Genomic DNA, 25,509 nt, shown 5'->3' on the forward strand with positions numbered 1-25,509 from the left:
TGCACGGTTGGTTGAATCTGAATGGGGAACCTCTGGGTATGGAGGGCAGTGGTGTATGACTCTTCTCATAGTTTTATGATTTCCTCATGGATGCTCAGAGTGGATTCACCAGGTCAGGTGTGAATACTCCTGTGGCTCCTGATACCCGGCGTCTGCCTCATTGCTCTCTAAAAGCGTTGTTTCGGTTGACAGAACCCTTCACTGCTCACGGGGTTCACGGCTCCTCATGAGCAGCTAGAGTCCCTCTCCCCACCATTTTTCTTAGGTTTGGGGAGCTAATTTAATAGCTAAAAGATGTTACTACCTCACAGTTATTTTCATTATTTAACAACTACCATTGTTGAGCTTTTTTGTTGTATGTTTACTGGCAACGTTTCCTCTTTGTTAGGTCTGTTTAAGACCTATTCTCTTTAACTGTTGGAATCACTTAGCCTTTTCTTATTGAATTACATGGGTTCTTTAATAAAGATATAAATCCTTTGTCATATGGACTGCAAATATTTTTCCTGACTGTTCTCTTCTTATTTTGGCTATGGGTTTAAAAAAAATCATGCACATGCATAATGTGAACCATCTCCTGTTTGTGGCCGTCACAGTGAACTTTCTCACTATCCACATCAGCTCTGATGGTTGCACCTGGATGCTCCCGTTCGTCTCATGGACTCCTGATATAGTGGACACACATGGCTTTTATGGCAAAATGCAATTTGTTCACCCCCCAGAGTTAAGTCTGAAATACACAGACTCTTCATAGACCCAGAGAATGTGTTTCTCTTGATTTAGGGAAATGAGGTAGACAGGAAAGGAGTTAACAAGATGATTGCTTGATTTTTATCTCAAGTTATAATTTCAGCTCTTCATGACTGGCGCATCCTCTAGACATTCGCCATCCTTTAGGACTGAAGGTATCACTGCAAATATTTATTTGACAAGAGTATGGTCCACTCACATAAAGCCTCGGCCAAGTTCTCTCAACATCTCCCTCTCTTGCCTACCCTGACCACCACCTTCCGATTCTTTTTTTTTTTTTTTTTTTTTTGGCAAGGAGACCCTTAGTCTTGGTGAGATTTGTGAATTAATGGTGTGAGGCTCTTCACATGGATGACAAAGCTGGCCAATCTGCCTTCTGCAAATCTGTGAAATCTAAACTTCTTTCCCTGCCAGAGGGCAGGTGCTCCCATCTGGCGCTCTACCTTTTCTCCCCAGGGAGCCTGGCACGCAAGTCCTTAGCATAGCAAGGTAGGTCTATACAGCAGCCTAGAGAGCAGCCCCAGCCATGACTGAAGAAGGCAGTGAGGCCCCCCAACTGGATTTTAGGATAGGATAGAAATCACCCTGGCTGGGCGCAGTGGCTCATGCCTATAATCCCAGCACTTTCGGAGGCCGAGGCCGGTGGATCACCTGAGGTTGGGAGTTCGAGACCACCCTGACCAACATGGAGAAACCCCCGTCTCTACTAAAAATACAAAATTAGCCAGGTGTGGTGGCACAGGCTTGTAATCCCAGCTACTCGGGAGGCTGAGGCAGGAGAATCGCTTGAACCCAGGAGGCGGAGGTTGTGGTGAGCCTGAGATCGTGCCATTGCACTCCAGTCTGGGCAACAAGAGTGAAACTCCATCTCCAAAAAAAAAAAAAAAAAAAGAGAGAAAACAAATCACCCTGTGTTCCTCTTCCTGGAGAAAGTGTGTTGTGTCTCCTCTTAGGCTCATGAGCTGGACTTGCCATGTGGCTCTAAGTGGGTCCCCGGCACAGGAGTGATACCAGTGGGAAGCTAACAGCTTTGAAGCTTTCAGTTGCACAAGTGTAATAAGAAGAGCACTTCAATGAAAGAAAGAGCCTCAGAGCCAGTGCCAGCGTGTTTGCAAGTGCCTTTCAACTTTGACCTACAATTGTCTTCTTGGCTTTTCAACTCTAAACCTTCCCTCAATATGGAGTCCCATCCTTTCTAATCATTAAATTCTGCACTAAAGTCTATGAGAGAACCCATACAGCTGATGTATGAGGGGTAGAACAGGTTTTGCATCCCTGTGGCAGGACGATGGCACACAAAGATTACGTTGGCTTCCAAGTCTAGATCTATAAATATATTTATTATAATATAACAAGAACTTAACAATAAACATATACTATGTACAATACCATTACAGAGAACCCTGTTTTATATCATTCACAGAAATAGCCAGTTTTGCTCCAGTGTGATAGATGAGGAGAGAAACGGAATTTCAATGTCATCTGTGTTGAGTCTCGCTGACCACTAGAACCTCCTTTGGAGGCAGACGCACACCAATGCTAACATTAGCCCTGCCCCAGGCAGTTAGGAATTTGTGCTCCAGTCCTTGGGTTCACACTTGCACCCTGTTTGACATAAATACTTTAAATGACATACAATGTATGTAGTTTTGTGCTTATTACTTTTTAAAATAATAAATAATATTAAAAACTGCATAACGAAGCTCGGTATCTTGTCCAAGTGGGAGCCACACTCGTAGTGCTAGAAGTTGATGCCCAGCGTTAGAACTGGAATTTTGTGTCATCAAATAAATACTGAACGATGGAAAGCGTGTCCTTTTTCTCTTACAAATGGTTGTTATCATGAAACGATGGCAAGTTGACTTCCCAGATATAAAAGTGGTAAATGTGTATTTGGTACCAACTTCAACTCAACAGCGCAGTGGCGGCGGCGGTGGCGGCAGCATTCTTCCTGCCCTGTAATGGAAACTGTTGACCGTGTGAGGTTTGAGGGGCTAAGGACAAGCGGGAAGGCCTTTCCCTTTTGAGCCATGGTGTGACCTCCCTCCTGGCTTCCCTTTTCTCAGGTTCGTATGTGACAAGAAGAGTGGTTCTGCTCATGCCCTCAGGCCTTGCTGCCATGCCTCCACTAAGAAGGCTGTCCCCATCCTGAGAGCTCTTGCGGCAGGTGCCTTAATATATAGCTATGAATATCAAAAATAGTCTCCTGTGCTTTATAGATGCTTATTCTCCCTCCTTCCCTTCCCACTGGCCTGGGTCCTCAGCTTGACCTCATGGAGGGAGCTGGGCCGTTGTCCTGAGCCAGAACCGGGCTCCTTCTAGAGCAGACTCTTCTTCCTTGGGCACAGCTTTTATGGGGCTGTCTGGGAGTTACTTTTTCTAAAAATAAAATGGGGGCATCGCCCACCCCAGGAGAGATCCTCTATTCTGCACATAGAAAAATGAGAGCAAAAGCCCCCCTCTGGCACTACTTACAAAGAGCTTTGGGAATTCCCACAACATTATCCCTCTTGTGGCCTGCTCCTCCTCTCAGTACTTAAAAATAGCCTTTTGTTTATCAAGAAAATGCCTCAGAAATCTAAATAATTCATCCTGGGTAAGAGAAAGCTAGCGCAATCACTGTCCTTCTCCAGCAAAAACACAGTAGAAAAACCTGTGAAGGACAGACTGCTGTCCCCGCTCCCCGGCTGTCCCACGGCTGCCACCCCTGGCTCCGCGTGGGCAGCTGGGCTTCTCTTCAGCCCCGGTGGGGACCAGCAGCCTCCTAGGCCTTGTGATGCACAGTATTGTCCCTTGTTTTCTGTCGGCCACTGAAAGTGTAGACTGGTTAAAAAACAAAAGTTGGAATCAAAGTGATAAGGACACTTTGATCTTATTCCAAGAGAGCCTGATGCCTAATGTTGTCATAAGATAACTGATCTATGGTTGTTTAGGGATCAAGCTTGCTCTGCAGGAAGGAAAAAACGGCTTCTCTCTCCCAGTTGAAAAATATGTGAAACTCTATTGCACCTGGCAGAGCGAGCGCCCCTGTTCAGGAGGCAGCCAGCCCCGCAGCGGGATCGTGGTTCCTGCGGCTCCAAGCGCGGTGCCTCCGTTACATCCAAAGGCGAGGATGATTTTCTACATTCAATGTAGAGAATATTCAACATGTTGAGCGCAGTGAGTTCCTTGATTGTGTTTTGTTGGCCTCTTGTTGGTGTCGCTGGAAAATTATCATTGCATGGCACTTGCCTCACCAGACTTGTCCACAGTCTTATTGTGGGCTTTCTGCTGATGTCAGCCGCTTTGAATATATTTCTTTATCACGACGCAGCCGTGTCTGAACACAGGGCAGGGCATGTGGGGGAGGAGGGTCCATGTGTTGGTTGTGGGCTCGTAGGCCTCCATGTTGCCCAGCGCGGGCCCTTCACTGCTGACAATGCCTCCAGTTGCATAAATCTTGCCATCAAGCACCACGGCACTGTTGGGAGAAAGCGGGGGCAGAGTTAGGCATTTCACTTCCAACTTGGCCCTGGAGATAGGTTCTCAATGTCGTGTCCTGTTGTAGGCTGCCTGTGCCTTTTGCAGAAGGCATCTGGGATCTTGCTGCCCTTTTTTTTCCTCTAACCTGGGCTGGCATAAGAAAAACACCTGTCCTCCAGGGCCAGTCAGGAAGCCATGCTATGCCACCCTGCGAGCGGCAGAAGGCGCTCCCTCCCTGCCCCGCCAGAGTGACTAACCATGGCTGGGAGATGAAAGATCTCTGTGCGGGCACTCAGCTCAGGTCACTGAGGCTTTCTGGAGACTCTTGTGTGGCACACGCAGCCTTCCTACTGCTCAAATCAAATTGGGAACATGACTCACAAGAATGACGAGAGAGAATAATAAGGAGCTCAGCTGGAATTGAACGTCAGCCACTTGACTGGGAGCTCCACCTGCCAAGGTGCTCCTGTGTGACCTGGTGCTGCTGCCCACCCAGGATTGCAAGGGCCGGGCATGCTCTGCAGGGTGACCGATGGCTGTGCCTGGACCCCTTCCCTATGTGACACTCACTGGCTTGCTCCTGTTGTCTCAGTTAGCTCCTCTCATCATGAGGGCTCAGCATCTGGCCCCTCTCTGCACTGACTCCCTTAATGCATTTCAGCTGCTTCTTTGCACTGACGTCCACATCCTTGTTTCTAGCCCTGACGCTCTTTCATTTCAGCTAATGGCCATTTCTTCCTGGCTAGTCCCTGACATTGGACACATACCTTTTCAAAGGCTCCACCCGTTTCTGAAATCTCTTAAAGAGAACACATCAGTCTGGACTTCTTACCAGACCCTGAAGCTTCCAGTCTTCTCTCCCTTAGTTCGTGCCATCTGGGGCCCTCATATTTTCCTTCTGTGGTGCACCTATTACCTGATTTTCTTGCAAGACCCAACTTAACTCTGCCATTTGCCGTTAAGTCTTTCCCATTCTTTTTTTTTTTTTTTTTTTTGAGACGGAGTCATACTCTGTCACCAGGCTGGAGTGCAGTGGTGCGATCTCAGCTCACTGCAACCTCCGCCTCCCAGGTTCAAGCAATTCTCCTGCCTCAGCCTCCTGAGTAGCTGGGATTACAGGCACCTGCCACCATGCCCGGCTAATTTTTGTATTTTTAGTAGAGACGGGGTTTCACCATGTTGGTCAGGCTGGTCTTGAACTCCTGACCTCGTGATCCGTTCACCTCGGCCTCCCAAAGTGCTGGGATTACAGGTGTGAGCCACCGTGCCTGGCCCTTTCCCATTTATTTCTAGTCTCAGAGGAGGTGCGGGCATCCTCCCAAGTGGAGCGCAATGCTCCAGTTGTCTGCATCAGTGGACAGGGTAGTCAGACTGTGCTCTGCACACTGCCACCATTAGGGTATGTGACATGGAAGTATGGCTCAAGAATTGTAAAATCTCAGTCCAACAGGAGCTTAGCAGTTGTCTGGTCCAACCACCTGTTTCACAGATAGAACTTCCCCAGAGAGGGGAAGGGATGTGTCCAAGGTCACTGACATGCTAGTAGTAGTTTATATCTTTTCTAGCTATGCTACACAAACAATGGGCACTCTAAGTACTTCATGCTATTCCCACACTGAAGATTCTGCAGTTACCTCTGCATAGGCACAAGATGTCTTCAGGAAGCATCTGCTATGGGAGTCCTGACAATGGGGTTTCTGAGGCCCCTTCTTTTTTGTGAGACGGAGTCTTTTCCTGTCACCCAGGCTGGAGTGCCGTGGCGCGATCTTGGCTCACTGCAACCTCCGCCTCCCAGGTTCAAGCGATTCTCCTGCCTCATCTTCCCGAGAAGCTGGGATTACAGGCACACACCACCACGCCTGGCAAATTTTTGTATTTTTAGTAGAGTCGGGGTTTTACCATGTTGGCCAAGCTGGTCTCGAACTCCTGATCTCAACTGATCCACCCACCTCGGCCTCCCAAAGTGCTGGGATTACAGGTGTGAGCCACCGCACCTGGCCTTGGGGCCCCTTTTTATTCCTTGTTCCTCTTAGTCCAGGAAAGGATGGGGCTGGAAAAGCAGAGACTGGTGTCTCACTGCCACAGGGCCAGAAAGCCTGGGGACCGAGCCACACTCAGCCCTCTACCTTCTCTGCCTGCAGGGGTGGGTTTGTGTGTGCTTTTGCCCAGTCAGCCTTTGGGACTCTGAGCCCCAAGCACAACTCCCAAAGCCATCAGGATTGTTCATGTCCTCAGAGCATTCCCCCAAGAAGTCACTTGTCCCTGTAGGGCATCACACAGCTCTGGCCTGGCACTGCCTTCCGTCTGTGATGGGGCAGGTGGTCCTGGGGGAAGCTGACCTCACCTCTCACTGAGAGCAGCGTAGCCTTGACGCCTTCAGGAAATGGTTCATTTCTGCTGGAGCTGGGGCCAGCTGGAGACCCAGGGTTGGGTTCCTGGACCAGAGGCTGCCGTGGGCTCCACCCTACTGGTCTGGGCTAACGCCCGCTCCTGTGGTTGGAGGGGGAGGGCCACTGCTCTGGGCCTGGGAATTGCTACAGTCACTGAATGGCAGGAAATCATGTGGTCACACCCCTCCTCCTCCCGCTCCTCCGTCCCAGCCCTAGTCAAGGTGCTGCAGCCTCTCACCTGCAGAACTGGCGAGAGTGGTTCATGTTTGGGCCCGCCTTAATGTTTCCTTTCTCAGGGTCGTAGATGGTGGTGGCTCTGGCATAAGCCCCGCCCAGGATGAAAACGAAGCCATTGAGCGTGACAGCGGGGGCATACTTGTTGTCTGTGAGGAGAGCAGAGCAGGCAGGTCACGGCAGCTTGTCTCAGACTTCCCTCTCCTTTTCTTTCCCAGAAGACCCTCCAGGGAAGGAAGCTGGAAAGACTTCCAACAAGTGACTGATTGGCCTGGGGATGGGTCCGGGGCCTAGGGGAATATGAAGCCTTGACTCACTCGCCCTTCTCCAGACACCTGAGCTGGGGGGCTCGGCAACTCCTGCCACCCTCTAGATCTGGGTCTGCAGAGCTGTTGGGCTTAGCCTGACTTCTGGGCATGGGATACTGAACAAATCAGCAAGGCAGGGATGCGACCCTGGCCCTGGGCTGAGGACACTGCTGGTTCTCACCAATCATTGGGGACTCGATGAAGCTCCACGTGTTGGTCTGAGGAACGTAAGACTGGAGGACGCCGGCAGCTCGGCCTGCCTCGTTCACCCCACCAAACACGTAGATCTTGCCGCCACACACTGTGGCTGCAGCAGAGTGTACTGCCTTCGGCAGAGGGGCCACCGCCTCCCATTGGTTGGTGATGGTGTCGTACCTGCAGGAGAGGAGAAAAAGAACCCAGGGTCAAGATGGACCTTGTGCGGGGCAGAGGTCACAAGCAAGGGCAGCAGACTGCCATCTGCTCCTCGCCCTCAGCATGGCCAGCATAGCCTGAGATCACACCAGCGGTGGGGGGCACTGCGATGAGACACTCAAGGCCTCTGGGGGTCTGGTCCAAACTAGCCCTCTCGGCCTTCCTCTGGAACATCAGTGGGCTCTTTCTGCCTATGGCAGCGTCTGCGCAGAATTCCTGTCTCCATCCCTTTGCTCACACAGCGCTCCCCTCCTCTCTATCCAGCTCAGTCCTACCCTTGCATTCCACAATGCTGGACTGAGCATTTGCTTTATAGCCAGGCCCTGGGCTGGAAACTGGAGAAACGTGCTGGATGAAGCACGATTCCTGCCCTCGAGGTGCTTATGGCCTCGTGGGGAAGGCAGCCAAATAAAACACACAAAGAACAATTACATGCAGGATGCTGAGTGGTCTGAAGGTGAGAAACCCAAGGTGCACACGGCAGGGGGCACACAGTAGCTCCAACAGGTCTTATTAGCTTCCTGGAGGCGCCAATACCCAGGCTGGGCCTTGAAGGGTGAATAAGCTACTAGCTAGGTGGATGGGAAGCAGGACTGGGTGGGCACAGGGAAAGCATTACAGGTGAAGGGAGAACAGTAGGCAAAGGTGGCATTTTGGGAGAATTTATAGTGCAGATGGTCCCCAACTTAGGATTTTCTGACTTTATCATGGTGCAAAACGATTGCAATTTTGATGTAATATGCAGTGTTCAATAAAATCCATGAGATATTTGACATTTTATTATAAAATAGGCTTTGTGTTAGATGCTTTTGCCCAGCTGTAGGCTAACGTAAGTGTTCAGAGCATGTTTAAGGTAAGCTGGCTGAACTATGATGTTCAGTAGGGCAGGTGTATTAAATGCATTTTTGACTTAGAATATTTTCAACTTATAATGAGTTTATCAGGACATAACCCCATTGTCAGTCAAGGTGCTTCCGTAGTATGGAATGGCTGGAAGTGGGGGGTAGTTAAAAAGAGCCATGTGGGCTGGGCGCAATGGCTCACGCCTATAATCCCAGCACTCTGGGAGGCCGAGGTGGGTGGATCACCTGAGATCGGGAGTTTGAGACCAGGCTGACCAACATGGAGAAACCCCGTCTCTACTAAAAATCTAAAAAAAAAAAAAAAATTAGCTGGGCGTGGTGGCACATGCCTGTAATCCCAGCTACTCCAGAGGCTGAGGCAGGAGAACTGCTTGAATCTGGGAGGCAGAGGCTGTGGTGAGCCAAGATCGCGCCATTGCACTCCAGCCTGGGCAACAAGAGCAAAACTCCGTCTCAAAAAGAAAAAAAAAAAAAAGCCATGTGTGCGAAGCTAAGGGAGTTGGGCTTTATCTAGAGTGCAGTGGGTGAAGGTTTGTTTGTTTGAGACAGGGTCTTGCTCTGTTGCCTAGGCTAGAATGCAGTGGCATGATTACGGCTCACTGCAGCCTTGATCTTCTGGGCTTAAACAATTCTCCCACCTCAGCCTCCTGAGTAGCTGGGACTACAGGTGTGTACCATCATGCCTGGCTAATTTTTTGATTTGTCGTAGAGATGAGGTCTCCCTATGTTGCCCAGGCTGGTCTCGAACTCCTGAGCTTAAGCAATCCTCCCACCTTGGCCTCCTAAAGTGCTGGGATTACAGATGTGAGCCACAGCGCCTGACTGCCATGAAGGTTTTAAGCGGGGAAATAGTGTGATCAAATTTGGCATCTAGAGAGATCACTGTGTCTGCAGGGTGGAGTATGTCCTGGAGTGAAGAGGTCAGAAGCGGGGAAACTAGTTGGACTAGTCTGCACAAGAAATTTGGTGAGATGCGACAGTGGCTTGGACCAAGGAATGACAAAAAGAGTATGAGGACAGGAGAACAGAAGGAGAGGGGAATGGGTGTGTTTGCTCATTGATGAGATGCTGGCGCTAAAGGAGATAGTTGCCAAGGATGGTTCAGGGTCTGGCTTGGGACTGGTGGATGGTGACACTACTGGTGGGATGGGGAGGTTGAGGGAGGAGGGTGATTTCAGTTTCTTTCACAAGAAGTTTACAGTATTTGTGGGCAACAAACTGGAGATATGCAGCAGACACTCAGATATTTGGATGTGGATTAAATATTCAGCTGTGGGATCTCTGGCACAAAGCTGGAAATGGAAGCTCAGGAGTGCGCTCGGGAGATAGATGTGAAGTGCATGGGGGCTGAGGACAAACTGGGGAAATGTAGCCTTTAAGAGGGGAGCTGAGAGGCATCCTCAGAGGGCAGCCAGGTCCCAACAGCGAGTGAGTGGCTGTGCCCCCAAAGGCGAGGGCTTCAAGGATGGAGGATGGAATCTCCAGCAGGCCACTGCTCTGTAGTCAAGGGCACTTCAACTGGAACAAGAGATGCAGAAGCCATTTGTGTCAGTGGAGACCGTGGGTGTAGACTTCTTTTGGAAGAAACTTAGCTGTGAAGAGGCACAGAAGGTAGGACCTAGAAAAGAATCCGGAGCTGAGAGGGGTCAATGGAATGCTGATGAATGTTTAATAGCCAGCTCTCTAGGGAAAACGTCATGGTTTGTAGCGTTTGCTGGTTTCTGCGATGTCACTCCTCCCAATTGACTGATTTCAAGCTACCACAGGGATGTTGCTGAACATGGAGTTGGAAAGAGATGTGCTGTGGCCACCATTCTCTGGAATCTCCTCCCTGGAGAGGTGCAATAGGCATATATAACCTCAAGGCCCAAGAGCGTAGTAACATATAGTAAAAAATTAGGAAGTGATGAATTTTGAGTATGGATTACCTTTGTTTTAATATTGTGTATATAATTTTTAATAATTAAAAATTGTTAAATTTTTGTGGTTAACAACTGGCTCAGAGTTCCTGTAATTTTAACATTCAGATCTCACGAGCCAGCAGAAAACAGGTCTTGTTTTAATTTTTAAGGGGAATGTTTAATTGTGTTTACATGCTAAAATAGGAAGGAGTCAAACTGGATAATGAAAGATTAAATGTATATGAAAGAGAGGGGAGGGCTGATGATGGAAGGCTTCCAGGAGGTGGATGCAAATGGAATCCAAAGTGCAGAGGGAATGTGGAGTCCATTTGCACAGGAGAGAGGAAGTCAAGGATGGCACGAGTGTAGCTGTATTTGTAGGAGTACCTGCAGGAAGGTGAGCAAGTTCTTGACTAATGGCTCCATTTTCTCTGTGAAGCAGGAGTCAGAGTTGACCAAAGTAGTGGGGGAGTCTGTAGGGTCAGATCTCTGAAGAGAGAGGTCAAGACGGGAAATAACTGCTCTTGAGAGTGGGAGAAAGTGCTGAAGAGGGAAACCCAGAAACGCTGCCTCGCAGCACCACCTTGTGTGGTGGGGCCAGTGTGTTGTGGGGTGGGATTTCCTCCATCAATCAGCATTCAGCCCCCAGGGCTGGGCACCAAGAAGGCAAACGGTTGGGTTGAACAGATCTGCTGATGTGGGGTGCAGGACAAAGCAGCAGAGGAAGAGGATGAAGTGATTGATAGAACATGAGTTCCAGACAAGACAGGGTTTCTCCCGAGAAAGGACAATAGGAGGCAGCTGCTGGGAAAAGCAGACTTGGGGTTCAGCAGCCTGGCCAGGTCACTGGGATGTTTGAGGTCTTGCTTCACGGGGAAGCTGGAATATCGGTCCTCAGTGTTTCTGTCGGGTTCCTTGGGGGCTGGTCTCCCAACTCCAGTTGCCTCCATACTTAGGCCCTCCCAGCAGGGGACACATCTACTGCCTACCATGCTGCTCACTGTTCGGTGAGTGCCTGGACGCAATGCGAGGCCTGGGCATGGCGTGCTGTGCCACCAGGGTTGGGTCTGTCCCCAGCACATCTTTCCTGGGAGGCATATGGGGCCTGCTTTCTTTCTGTGAGCCTCCTTGGGACACCCGCGATAACTCGGTCACAGCCCAGAGCCCCAGGAAACTGGCTTCCCAGAGCCTGTGCCTCTGCCTCTGAGCGAGGGTGATGTGACGTCCAGTTGTGTGCTTGGATTTGAGAAGAGGCTGGAATGTCTCAAAGGGCAGCAGCAGGGCAGATTCAATTAAGCCCCAGACAAATGATATGTGGCTTATATGCAATGGAGTAAGTGTCTTTTTGGACAGTGTCAGAAGTTCAGATATCTGCTTTTTAAGCCAATATGGCAGGGCTCCAAAGAGCTCCTGCAGAAGGAGCTGGGAGACAGTGGAAGATTATGGGACTGTTAGTCCTCAGTGTTTCAGTATGATGGCATATCGCACCAAATGCGAATTTCCTGAGAGCTTGTTATTCCAGGTGGCTGATTGCCAAGCCATGAGCCCTCCCGTCAGCTCAATCTGTCAGCTTCCTGCTTGAGAAGGATATGCTAATGACATGCAAATGACCCTGCCGAGTGAGGCGTTCTGCTATCATTTATCCAGTAACCACAGTGACTGCAATATATTGCTATAAAATATTAGACCCGGTTATTTATATAATGATATAATACAGGTTTGTCTATTGTGCTGTTGTCTTAATCTATAATTATATAATCTTGCTCTATTCCTGTAATACCATAATGTAATATAATTATAATGCACCATATATCTCATTCATTATCAATATAATAGCCATTTGTACCATTAGTGCTTCCTGGGGAACAAAGCACCCTGGTGTCTGTCCCCATTACCCTGACCTTCCTGTCACCCTGAATTCTCATCATTGCCACTGTGTGCCACAGAAAGCAACTTACCCGAAGGGGGTCTAGCTACACTTCTTGGAAAGCAGTGAGCGTTCCTTCCCCTGCACCCTCCAACCCACTTGCACGCACACGGCCTAGAGGTCTTCAAGCCTGCATCCTGCCCCTGCAAGGACAGTTGGCAGACTGGTGGGCTAAGGAAGGGCTCAGGGCCCTTCAGGGCACCCTTTTGTCCTTCATCTCTTGGGGTTCCCGGGGTGGTCTCGCTCACACTGTGCCCATGCTGAACTTTCACAGCCAGAAGGAGGGCCTTGCCCCCCAGGGAAGGCCCATACAGGCAACCCCTGGGTCTTGGAGAACTGCTCCAGGACCCTGGAAGAGTGGAGCTTGTCTCACTGCTTAGTTGGTGCATTTGATCCTTGAACAAATCCCTATATTTATCAACAGTATAAGTTTGCAAAATGAGTAATCAGTGTCTTAGGAGATTAAAAATAGCTGACAAAAGCAAGACAGAATGACGGATCCAGTTCAGTTTACTCCTACGGAGAAAATGTCTCATTTTTCATGTGTTTATTATTGGATGACAAATGATCGGAAGCGGATGCTTCCAGAATGCTTGGGGTATGCATAGCTGGGCAGTGGGTCACACTGAAGGCCGCCAGCACCGGGGCCAACCCAGGTCCAGCAACTGCGCTAATATCCTCATCTTCACGTGGGAATGCCCATGATTGCCAGATCAATATGACAATTAAATGTTGTTACTGGGCCATCTCTGGGCTCCACTTGGGGGAGTTAAAAGCCCACAATGAGCATTCAGAGCCTGTCTCACTCTGCAACCATCTTTGCTGTAACATTTGTCAAGTGTCCAGTTAGCCACCAAGGAGGAAAAAAATACAAACTGAGGGGTATGTGTGGCTTCATAGGCAACATGATGTCCCACGGGAAGATGTGCTTTCTGGTGGCACGTGGCGGTGGGGGTGGTGGGCTCAGGTGCAAGAGGGGCTCTGGCAATCTTAGCTGTCTCCCCTGGGTTGTGCTTTGGGCCAGGTCAGCCTGACGGGTTACCCTCCAGGCACTAGTTTCTCCAAAAGCAGGACTAAGCCTCCGTTCTGCTGCCTGACGAAGCTTCCTGAGCTTTTCCCCCAGGCATCCATTCTCTGTAAGAACAGTCTCCCTGGCTCAAGGGAAAAGGATTTTGTATTTTCATCTGGAAGCACCCACTTCAGCCCACGCCCCTCATGCCTGTATCTGACCCTCCACGATGGCCTTGGGAGGAAGCCAGGCTCTGGCTCCCAGCGGAGGGCAGGTTCACACACGTGGTCCTTTGGCTTATTTTTTCTTCTGGAAAGTTCTAGAGGGTTGGCAAGAATGTTCTCCCTAAACTGCTTAGTTTGTATGCAGTGGCCTCTCCCTGTATTACGAACAGATGTCCTGGTGTGTGTGGCTGGAGGGAGGAAGGGAGCTCCCTGGTGTGGGACCCCTGCTTGGCAGGACACGGAGGCACCGCCACCGGCATGACCTGCATTTTAAACATTGCTTCCAGCTTTGCCCAAAACCCCAGCAGTCTCTGGGCTGGTGCTCATGGTGTAGGGTGTTCCCTGACTGCCTGGCCAGGATGGTTTGGCTCATCCCAGGTCTTCTGCAACTTGATCTTGGGCCTCCAGCTTGTCTGACACCTAAATGGGTTGTCGGGACAGAAGCGCCCCATCTCCCATCTCAGAGACTGCAAAGGTGACACAGATGCCTGCTGCCCCCCGGTGCTGCGATTGAAGAGCCTGGGATGACTGCCCATATGAATGGTCCAGGCTCTGCTCCATCGCCACCGAGTGGGTGTCGGGAGGTAGAGTGACGTGATTTCAGTTCTTGATGAGCATAGAGCATGCCCCTGTCCTGACCGTGGCCTCATTACCTCTCCACGTGGTCCACGTTGCCCGCCACGCCAAGTCCCCCGAGGGTGTAAATCTTCCCATCGTAGACGAGGCTATTGTGCCGACAGCGGGGGACTGTCATTCTGGAGACGAGGTTCCAGTTATCAAGCAGGGACATGTAGCACCAGACATCAGCCAGCGTCACCCCTGATTCCATCCCACCTGGAGGCAGTGTGGGAGGCAGAGAGAGCGAGCAGGGTGAGGAGGGGCCCGGGGTCGGCAGGCCCAGCCCCAGGGGCAGAGGAAGCCTTCACCTGCAAAGTAGATACTTCTGGGCCACGGCCTTCCTCAGCCCTGACGTGGGGAGCAGTCCCCTTGGGACCCCCATGCCTGGTCCCGCCCCAGCCCCAGGGGGCCTCACCTGAGAGGTAGATGTTGTCCCCGGCACTCACTACACTGAAGAACTCGCGGTCATAGAAGGGCAGTGAGGCCAAGGGGTACCACTTGTTGTTCTGCGGGTTCCAGCAGGTGACGGCCACCAGCGAGCGCTGGGTCATCCCCACCATCTGACGGCCCCCAACCAAGACGATGACCTCAGCCACACCTGCAGGGACATGGATGGGCGCCCTTGGGACACACCCTAAGACTGTCAGCATCTGTGCCTGGCACCTCACTGGGACCACTGAGCCCAAGACACTGCTTCTAGGGAGGTTTGGGGCGAGCCCCTTCATACCTGCAGAGAGGCGCGGCCGGGTTCGGGGCGTCTGCATCTCCTGGCGGGCGTGGGGGAGCATATGGTAGCGTTTGGCCTCATTCACCAGGTCCCTGCAGGCTTCTGATGACTTGATCAGCTCTTCATTGTCAACCACATTGAGCAGGTAGCTGGGGTGGATGAAGGGGAGGCGGACCACGGCCAGGAGCTCAGCCGCGTACTGCAGGATAAAGGAGACAGAATCTTCTTAGGCTAGCAAGAGAGGGCCACCTCCCGGAAGGAAAGAAACGGTGTGGGGCTGCACAAGAATGGATAATTCCAGGCTGTGTTAGGCTTGGGAGTGTAGATACTCTGCTAGCTTAGCCAGAGGTAAAGGGAGGTCTAGTCAGCTGGAGGTGTGGAGGGGAGGGCCGGGAGCGCAGGGGTGCGGAGGGGAGGCTGGCAGGCTGCAGCCAGCCCTGCAGGAGTGGGAGCACCTGTTCATCCCCCTAGCACCCCATTCTGTCACTCCACCTGGGGCTGTGGGCCCCTGCTGCAGATCAGGCCACTGGGGGCAGGGGCAGAGGTTAAAATGAGGAAGACACGATTATTAAAGAGCTGTGAGTGTGACAAGGACTCAGGAACAGGTGGGAGGACCCAGGAAAGCTTCAAGGAGATGGCGATTGTTGAGCTTGCAAGTCTCAGCCGTGGGAGCCTGTGTCTCCCCAGCACTGAAAACTCTTTCAGTGGTGTCCCGTGTCCCACAGCCTCAAACTGTCACCCTGCACTGAGGTGGTTTTACAGGCTCACTTGAATCTCCCCTCCTAACAAACTCTGCTCATCACTCTACTTTTGTTTCATCCCATGAGTAACGAGACCACCATAGGCCAGGCATGACGCTCATCACTGGGGGTGCAAAGACCATTGTGACCCAGTCTCAGACCTCAAGGGGTACAGTTTAATGGGAGGGGATCTGCTATGAAAAATTCACGAGGGGCAAGAGGAGGGTCTAGTGAGGGTTTGTAGTGGGTGCAGGAGTAAGAGGTTTTACAGAGGGAATGGCGTCTGGATGGGGTATACAAAATGGGCAGACTTCTGCCAGGCCCAAGGTGGATGGGAGGGCGGACATTCGAAGCCTGTGTAGAGGCGTCAGAGAGTGAAAGAGAATGGTGTGTTTGGAGAATTGTATGGGGTTTATTCTTACGAGATGTAACAGGATTTTGTTGAGGAGGCGTTTAGGGAGACAGGGAGAAGTGAGAGGAGAGAGGCTGGGGAGGCCAGCTCATGCTCAACAAGGACTGCACAGTTTCCCCTGTGGAGTCGATGAGGCAACTGACGAGGGGTTTGAGCGGATGGATGAGATGTTCAGTGTGCTTTTAGAGAGACCGCTCAGGCTGGAGGGTGGAAAAGGGATTTGGAGGGAGCAAGACAGAGGCAGGGAAACCACTTAGGAGGTGCTGCATTAATCCTGGCGAGAGGAGGAAGGTCTCGATGGGGAGAGGGAAGTCGATCCACTTAACGGGGAGGAAGGAGGCAGGAATGAGCGTGTGTAGCCAAATGGCTGTGGGAGAGGTGGGAGTAAGCTAGGCTTCAGTTCTGGGGACCAGGCATGGCTGAAATAAGGAACACAGGAAGAGATGTAGGCTTTCAGCTTGGTGAATTAGATGAATCTGCGGGACATTCTGCTGGAGAGGCCCAGAAGGCCACTGAGCAGAGGGGTCTGGAGCTCAGGAGAGGGTTTGGGCCCGAGACACAGATCTGGGAGTCATAGGGACTTGTGGCCATCACTGTTATTAGCTGCCCCCTCTAACTTCCTACCTCTGAAAAGAAACCCTGCCTCCCACCTGATCTGAGGACCCTTTTCTCCAGGGCTCAGTGGCTAGGTCTGGGGTGGGAGCCCTCTCTGTATCCTCTGTTTACCCAACACAGTCCACTCAGGACCTCACTCTCCCTCTTCCTGAGTGCAGGGGTTTCCATTTGGTCCATTGCGGGCTGTCTGTCCCCTCAAAAATCAGAGCAGGTGTGGGCTCCTCCAGCTGGGTCCGTGTTCCTGGCAGCCCCAGAGCCCTTGGCTCAGGGACCCACTTCTCCCTGCAGAGTGCAGGTGCTGCGGCTCTTGGCTGACTTAGGTCTCCTTTGGGGTGGAATGCCAGCCCTTGAGGATCCTTTGGTGACTGGTTTCTCGCCTCTCTGCCCGCCCTTCACCTCTCTGCCACTCAGGGGGAGCAGGACAAGGAAAGTTCACTTCCTTCCTCCTTGCTGCAGACCCCATTGCCGCAGAGGGACCCCAAACCCAGAGAGAAGGGGCGGGGACAGGGCAGGCCCCACCTGTGTGCGTGTCGCGGGGTCCTTCTTGATCCACTTGATGACCGTCTCGTACACCAGCTCCTCAGCCTTGGTGTTGAGGCTGTCGTTGGAGACGTAGGCGATGAAGTCGTCCTTGGAGATGCTGAGGATCTCCTCCTGGGCGGCCACCTCGGGGAAGATCTGCAGCGCGAAGGCCTTGGCCATGTGGTAGAGCTCGCTGCACTGCATGGCCTCGGCCATGGCCAGCACGCCCAGGCAGTTGCTGGCCGTCAGCTGCTTCTCTGGGGGCGAGAGCGCAGGACCACTGACCCAAGGGCCCTGGAAGCAGTCGCCACCTCTTCCCATCGCTGTCACCCTAGATCCTTCTCTGAACCCACATCCTGGGGACCCTGCCTGCAGCATCCAGAGTCCCTGCAGGCCCCCTTCCTGGGTGTCTGGAGGCTTCGATCCTTCTCCTGGGTTCTCCCCTACCCCATTTCATTCTGACTCCCGGGGGCCTCCCTCTGTGTGCGCAGGTCCTGGCAGAAGGACCGAGACTGGGAGGCATGGAGCACGAGAGCCCTGCTCAGAGCCTGAGCCTGGGCTGGGGTCAGGAGTCACACTGTTGCTGAGGTCGAGGGTGGCACTGAGGCTTACAGCATCTTCTCTGTTGTGCCAGGCATGTCTGTGGTCCCAGACTCCTTCGTTAGCAGTAGTGCCCCTCACGCACCTCCCAGCTTCTTGCATAGGCTTCTGCCCCACTCATTCTGGCTCGCTAGGCTCTGGGGTCCATCTGGCCAGCTCTCCTGGGCTTAGTGGCTAGGTCTGGGGTGGGAGCCATCTCCGTATCCTGTTTACCCAATACTGCCCCTCCCAGGGCCTCGCACTCTTTCCCCTTCACACTAGTGGTTCTTCCAGCCTAGGTGTGTCTGGGTTCCTGGAGGCCCATCTGTGCGCCAGCCTCACCGCCATCGTGGTTCCCGGCACCTCGAAACTGCTTGGTGCCCCTCTGTCCTCACGATCTGCCCCATCTCTAGGCTGGGCTCTGGCTTTCTCTCTGCACTCCACACCCCAGGCCACTGCTTCTTTGGGGGCTTTCATCTTTGTCCCTCCCTCACCTTGCCGTCGCCCATGCAGGGCAGCATCAAGTGTAAAGGCAGCATGTTGTTCAGGTCAGCGACCCCCCGGGAGCTCCTGACACTCAGTCCCCATCCTGGGCAGCAGATCTGGGTACTCAAGGGGACAGTTCAGATGTCTAGACCTGGGCAGACATCTGGGGTGGCCCAGGTTGAATAAGGTAAAGGGAAGGCAAGTTTGGGCTGCTTTGTTCAGGGTCTAGAGAACAGGGCTGTGAGGCCAGGGCCACAGCCTCTCCCCACAAACAGAGCACGTGCACAGCCCTCATGGTGCCATTTGTTCCCACAAGGCCTGGCGGGGCACAGTATGCCTCTCCTACCTACAGAGAAATGACACGGAGTCCTCTTCATTCCATGCCAGGGAAAGAGAGCCTTTGCATGTAGTTATCCGAATTACCATCTTAGAACAGCCCTGCCAAACCCAGCCACATGTGAGGGAGCTTCAGGTGTGCACACACAGACCTCCCTGCTCAGTCCTTGCTGTTTATGGAGTTCTCCGCCCATCTGCACTCTTCCCCCCAAGCGACATAATGTGGCCCCTGGGCTCACCGAGAAAGGACACGCAGACTTTGCAGAAGGTGTGGAACTGGAACTTGCTGGCCGCCTCCAGCAGTGTCTTGGCGTTGGCCGAGTCGATGACCAGGGAGCCCGTATAGACAAACTCCAGCAGCAACTCCAAGACGTCCGCCTGCAGGTTCGACAGGACGAGCTCCAGCTTCTCCCGGCCGCCCTGGCCGCTCTCTTGCACGGACCTAGGCACAGAGACCAGGGTGTCCTTACCTCCTGCGCTGCGGCCACCGTGCCGCTTCCTCACAGGGCTAGATCTCCCTGCACACCTTGGTCACGCCCTTGGTTTTAGGGCTCAAAGGACACAGCAATGACACACCTGAACCTAATGCTCTGACACGGGATCTGAAAGAGAAGAGTCTGACCAGAGATGCCCAAAAGAACAGAAAACCCTGCTTATCACTACTCGGCATGTCCATGCAAAGAAAGATGCAAATCAAAAAGCATGAGCTATGGATGGGGACGAGGACCAGGACTGGCCTCAAAGGGAAACAATACGGTTCAGCCCACTGCAGGCCCTGGCGTCTCCACCAAAGCAGGCCGATGCATCCCAGCCTGGCCCTGCCTCCCTCGGGTGGCAGATTCTCCAACGTGACCCAGGCTTGGGAGGCTCCCAGCTGGCTATGATGCCAGCCGATCCAGAGATATCCTCTGATTGCCCCAAGACCGAGGGCCCCAAGTTGCCCCAGAACCCGCCCCAACCCCACCTCTTTCCAAAAACATATTGTTTCCTTTTAGGCATGGAAAGGAAGCCCTTCATGACATTGCTTTGAAACTGAGGACGAGACGAGATAGACGGACAGAATGGTCAGAGCCGGGAGGAGGGGAGAGGAAACAACCAAGGACTTCCGCCACAGACAGCCAGCAGCCATGACCTGGGGCCTGGCCCGGGGCGGGCCCTCCTGCCACATGGAACACGGGGTCAGAGGTCAGAGTGGCCTGCGTGTAGAGTGTGCATCGGGCTGGGGAACCGGGGGGAGCAGGGGAGGGACACAAATATATAAATCTGTTTATATCTGGTGTCTACAGGAATACAAAACCATTGCAAAGGCTCCTAAGGCCTGGCAGCCGCCCCTAAAGCTGGACCTGGAAGGAAACAGATAAGATGAAGCAAGAGTGACACCGATACATAAGTGACAGCAGGAGCAAAAACACCCGGCGCGTTAGGAGTCCGGAGGCAGCTCCACAGGCCATCGGCTTGGCCGCCCCATCCTGGCTCCTCCGAGCAGCCCTGCTTCCCACCCTGAGCCCTGTCCTGCCTCGGGCTGGGCTCAGCCACATGGTTGGGAAACGACCTCTGTGGTCCACTCGCTCGCTTCCGAGGAGGCCACAGGGCAAGATGCTTGTGACGGGTCCCTTGTGCGCACCTGCAGCTGGCGGTGGGGCTGTCGAGGTGTCCAGCAAGCGAGCAGAGGCCAGCTGCTGGGTGTGTGGGTGGGCGGAAAGAGCAGGGGGCAGGGAGCTGGGGGCGCTGGGTGCCTGGGCTTTGCCACCCACAGGTGGGCAGCCTTGGTCTCCCAGGCCCTCAGCCTCCTCTTCTGCAAAACAAGAGGGTGGAACTAGATGAGGTCTGAATTCCCGTGGAGATTTTGTGACAGAGGCTGGAAAATGCCCTTCTCACGAGACTCTTCCCTATGTGGCAGTACCTGAAATTCCACCATTAGAGTGACATTCTCAGAGGTCAGGCACCGCCCTCCCAGGGCCTCAGCACAGGCATGGCCAGGAGGAGAGGGGGAGGTGCAATCCTGCCGCGGAGCTGGCGTCCAGGCTCCCTCCCAGCGCGGCCACAGTAGGCCCTCCCCACACAATGGCTCATCCCACCAGGACCCCAAGGGGCCTCTGCCTCCAAGCCCTGGGCCAGCCCAGAAGGCAGAGGGGACAAGCTGTGGGCTCCACAGAGGCCCCTCCAAACCCCCCAACACAGAATGACTTCTAAAGTGACTTCACACACCTAGTCTTCCGCTGTCAGGATGGATTTCCATACTTCGGTGGCTTTGTTAAGTGTAAAAATAATTCACTATGTGATCACTTGAAATCACAGAAACACCCCCAGCCCCAGAGCCATCTGGTCAACCTCATACTCCTGTCTTTGCTGCCTGGGCCTTCATTCCTACAAGCCGCTGTCCGGCCTCTCCTCCGCATGCCCTTTCTGCCCTGTGGTCACACTGGGCCACAGCCTTCTCCCGAGGCCCCCAGTCACTGCTGCCTTCACCTCTGGCCAGCCCATTTGTCCACCCAGGAGTCCTCAGGCGGAGGAGCTCAAAGCCAGTGAAGGGCTGAGCCCAGGGGGACTTCAGGATGTGTGAGCACATGCACACGCACACATATGCACTGACCCTAAGAGCCGTGAAGTTCCCCAGTGGGGAGGGGTGCTGGGCAGACGGACAGTCCATGGCTGAGTGACAGGTGCGATGGGACTCACATGGCTGCCCTGAGGGGTGCTGCCTGTCTTGCCCACAGCCTGAGCCAGGGAGTGGGTCCTGGCCACCAGGCACACGAGGAGGGGCACAGGTGCCGTGGAGCATCGCAGGTGCTGTCTAGACTGAGGAGGACCCCTGGCCACAGGAGGCATGGCTGTGGCTCTGTTCCTCCTGGCCCCTTGTGAGGGTCACCTGTCAGGTGGAGGGGGCCGCTGGGCAGATGATCTGCAGGGAATGGCCGCAGAGGCACAGGGGAATGTGATGGGGGCTCTGTCAGAATTTGAGTTCAAGGAGGAGGTGAGGCCCCAGAGGGCGAGGCCTGTGCCTCTTACCAACACACACAGTTCTCATCCACACAGGCCTTCGTGCATGGCCTGCAGAGCTGTGAGGGGGTGGGGGCGCCTCTGTATCCCTGGACACCAGACTGTCTTGGGACTGGACCCCAGTGCTCCTTAGGCCTCTTCTCTCTGAGCAGGGATACCCCCGTGATGGGTGAACCCTTCAGAGGGGACACCCCCATGATGGGTGACCCTGGTCGCTGATGAGGGGCTGTGTCCTCCACAGGTGGCTGTTCTCTCCCTGCCCCGAGCCATTTCTTGTCCTGTCCTACTGGGCCCCATGGAGTGAATGGCTTAGGGTGCTGCTGGCCCATCAGGTCATGATGTGGCTTTGGAGGGACTGCAGCGGGGCAGACGGGCAGCACTAACCCTCTCTATGAAGCTGACGCAGGGGGGTGGGGTGTAGAGTGAGGGCAGGCTGGGTCTGTCAGAAGACCAGAGCTTCCTGGAGTCACCTCCTTCCGGGGGCGGGGGTGCCCAGCAGAGGCCAGAGTCCGGGACGCAGCCTCTGCTCAGCAGAGGAATGGCTAGGCCCAACTACTGGAATGTTTGCAGTCCCACCATTAGCCACAGACTCATCCAGGATTAGAAATGCCCTTCCTTCCAGACATCAGGATGGAGGCCCTCATCCATCCTCACGCACCTCAGAGATCAGATGTTTTCATTTTGCAGGTGGGAGCTGGGCACTGTCTGGAGCAATGGGAGGAATCCATGGGCAGTGGTGGGTGAGGGACAGGCATGGGGCAGGTGGCTGGTTCCCAGCTCTGCTCAGAAGAGAGGACTCTGCCCATGAATGAACGCCCGGGCATGTCATCAGCTGCAGGCCACACGCATGGGCATGCACCCAGTCTCCCTGGGTCTTGGGGATTTGTGTGGCTCAGGCCCACCCTTGGTAACTTGGCGACAGGTGTGGGTCACGCCATTGTGCCAGCATCCAAGATGAGACATGGGAGTCTCATTATCTGGCTTCCAAGCCACACCTGTCCACTCTACTGAGGTGCTGCCACCCACACATGCTCAGGGAAGAGGGTGAAGGGTGTGGGGCTCTGGGAAGGACTTTGCCAGGACCCTTCTGCATGGCCACGGGGGCAGCCAAGCCCAAAGGGACTCGGCCGCAGGCTGGGAGAGGACACTGAGACCCAGCTCTCCCGCTCATGGTCTGAACGGGTCATCTTTACAAAACACACATCTGGTCGCAACACCCCCAGGCTCCTGTGACCCAGGTCCAGCCTCCCTCCAGCTGCGTCCCCTGCAAGCCACCCTCAGGCCTGGCCCTGCAGCAACGTGGAGTCACCTGTGGGACCTGAGACCTCCTCCCGCCTTTCGACCTTGCTCTTCCCCAGTTGTCTGCCCGGCCGATGCCCATTCTTCATAACCCACATCAGATGCCACCTCTCCAAGGAGCCTCTCTGAATGACCCTCCTCCACAGCCAGGCCCTTGGCCCACGAGTCTCTGAAGTGTCGTCTCTGCTCGTCTCTTTGCTTGTCTGCAGCATGTCCCCACCAGACTGTGGGCTCGGCTGGTGTTTGGTGTGAGCCCCGCCCCCAGGAGGGGCTCCTGTGTGTTTGCTGAGTGACGAGCCAGTGAGTGACTTAAATTGCCACATTCTGTCCTGTGGCTCCGGGGCAGGGTGTCTGCACTGGGGTTGGGTCTGGCAGGCACTGTCCTTGCCAGGCTCGGGTGCTGGGTCATTGTCCTCCTTGGGGCTGGAGTGGTGGACATGTCACCTGTCCCAGGCTGGTGGTGGGAGTCTAGCCTGAGCCTCCAGACCTGGGGATGCGGGGACAGCAGGGAGGGATCACCTGCCCCTGGCAGGGCTCACCCAGGGAGGTCCAATGTTGATCCCCACAAATCTGCCTCGGGTGGCAGATTCTCCCGCCTGTCCTGGAGGTCTGCACCAGGACAGAGGTCCCAGAGAAGGTCCCTACTCCCTCCCCTTACAAGAGTGCAGCTGTCTGAGCGGGGAGCCACTGCTTGGGGTCAAAGGGCAGGGCCACAGCTCTGCACTGGGCCAATCTGGCCACTGCACAGTAAGTCTCCAGGGTCACGGATGTGAAGGGGACTGAAAAGACATGGTGACATCAGCTTCTCTCTTGACCACCAAGAATGTGAAATTCTCTATGATTTTACATGGCAGGAAAGGAAACCATCTTCCTGTAAAGACTTGGCTTTCCTCCCGAGAAGGCACTTGTTTGCACTCATCAGCACCAATGGTCATGTGTGCTCTGTGGCTGCAAACGAACACGGCGACTTTCAGCCACAGGGCACCCTGGGCTTGGCTTTGGCTTCCCCTTTTTCCTGTGTGACCCTCCTGTATGCTGAAGGCCCCCCAGCCCCGTCTCTACAAACCTCAGACCTCTCTGGGTTCAGATCCATGCACCTGGCTGCCTACAGGTGGCTCAACCTGGGGACCTGGACGTCCGTCAGGCTGCTCAGCTTGACACACCAGATGGTCAACTGCTCATCTCCCCAGCTCTCCCGACACTGGCCTGTGGACCTGCTCTCCTCCCCGTGACCTCTGATGCCCATGACACCTCACCTTCTTGGGTCCTGGTGCTTGCCTTTCCATCCTGGTCCTGCCCATCCTCTGCCCTGAGGTGTCAGAGCTGCAAGGAGACCTGGGCATCACTTGAACCAATTTCCTGATTTATAGATGAGAAAGCCCAGGACGCAGGAGAGGACGTGACCAGTCTGAGGTCATAAGACAAGCGGCGGAGTCAGGTGTAGGACCCAGATCTCCTGCCTGCCAAGGTGGGGATGTCCTCTCTCCTCCAGCCCCATCCTTTCTGATGAGGGCCACCGAGACACATCCTACTGTTCTCCTTCCTTCAGGTGGGCGTCCCCTCCCCACTGCTCTTGAAGTTACCCACCTCAGACCATGCCCAGGTCCTAGCATGGGGTCAGGGCTCGCCTGCCCCAGCGCAGCCTCCTCTGGGAGGGCCATCTGCCCCACCCTGCCCTTCCCCGCTCATGCCCCACCCCTGGCCTGGAATGTTCTTCCTCCCTCTTCTCAGCCCAAGAAGCCTTCACTACTTTGGGTTCTCTCCTATCACGTGCTCTTTTCTGTTGTGTGCAAGTCTGGCTTTCAATGTGTGGTCTCTGAAGCCATCTGAGGGCCCCGTGCTCCTCTTGCCCACCACGTTCTAGCTGGGGACTAGGCTGCCGCTCAGCACTGGCCTGCCCGCTTTCTGTCCTCTCTAGCTGGTTTGGAGCCAGGCCCAAGACGCTAGGATGCTCATCCATGATCCGGCAGCCAGATGCAGGCCCCTGCTGTCCAGGATTTGTCAAGAGTGGCAGCACAAAGTCCTCCCCGGCCTGGTGAGGCCACTAGACATGTCCCTTCACCCCAGACCACATGCCCCTAACCCCTGTGCTTGGACAGAGGAGCCCAAGCACCAGGGGCAGGAGACCCGAGGTGTCCATGAGACGGGAAGTCCCAAAGAGCCTGCCCCTTCCTGCGAGGCTGAGGGCCGGCATGTGGCCAGGCAGAGACTTCCCACAGGGCAGCTGGGCTCTATGTGAAAGGCCGGATCGGAGAGGAGATGCCAGCCAGGGATCCATCCTGAAACAAAACACAGTCACTCCGGGGTTAGTTGGCAAGTCCAAACACGGCATTGGGAAGCAGAGGTCCTGTCCTCCCTCTGAGCACAGTCCCGGCTCTGTGTCTGCCCCGGAGAGGCTGCAAGGCAAGAGGAGCAGCGGCGTTAATCTGTTGAGGGCTGAGAGAAACGTGAGCGTTACCCTGGGCTGGCCCCTTGGCTGCTCTCCCTTACTACGGAGCTGGAAGGTGGCCCCTGACTTCTTTGCAAAGGTATGAAGCAGACAAATTAAAAAATCAACATAATGGAGGAAAAAAAAAAAAGATGCTCATGCACCAATAAGACTCATTCAGGTAGAAATAGCCAGGGCAGAGGGCAGGAGGGAGGGAGCAAGGGTTGAGAGAGACCGTGTTTAGGACACACCTGGTCTGTGCTCC

At 54.0% G+C, this 25,509-nt stretch overlaps 1 protein-coding gene across 2 annotated transcripts in view; it reads right to left on the reverse strand.

Moving 5' to 3' along the window:
• Positions 1–2,071: 2,071 nt before the first annotated feature.
• Positions 2,072–25,509, reverse strand: part of KLHL29 (kelch like family member 29) — a 318,791-nt gene continuing 295,353 nt past the window's right edge. For both annotated transcript variants that reach the window (XM_054476535.2, XM_063648910.1), the window contains 8 exons: positions 18,757–18,959; positions 17,114–17,373; positions 14,828–15,026; positions 14,516–14,698; positions 14,136–14,316; positions 7,326–7,519; positions 6,841–6,985; positions 2,072–4,210 (listed from right to left, as the gene is read on the reverse strand). In XM_054476535.2, coding sequence (XP_054332510.1) covers positions 4,027–4,210; positions 6,841–6,985; positions 7,326–7,519; positions 14,136–14,316; positions 14,516–14,698; positions 14,828–15,026; positions 17,114–17,373; positions 18,757–18,959 — 1,549 coding nt within the window. In that variant the 3' untranslated portion in view covers positions 2,072–4,026. The remainder of the gene's footprint in view (positions 4,211–6,840; positions 6,986–7,325; positions 7,520–14,135; positions 14,317–14,515; positions 14,699–14,827; positions 15,027–17,113; positions 17,374–18,756; positions 18,960–25,509) is intronic.

This window comes from Pongo pygmaeus, chromosome 12 (genome assembly GCF_028885625.2).
Source record: "Pongo pygmaeus isolate AG05252 chromosome 12, NHGRI_mPonPyg2-v2.0_pri, whole genome shotgun sequence".
NCBI classification, from domain to species: domain Eukaryota; kingdom Metazoa; phylum Chordata; class Mammalia; order Primates; family Hominidae; genus Pongo; species Pongo pygmaeus.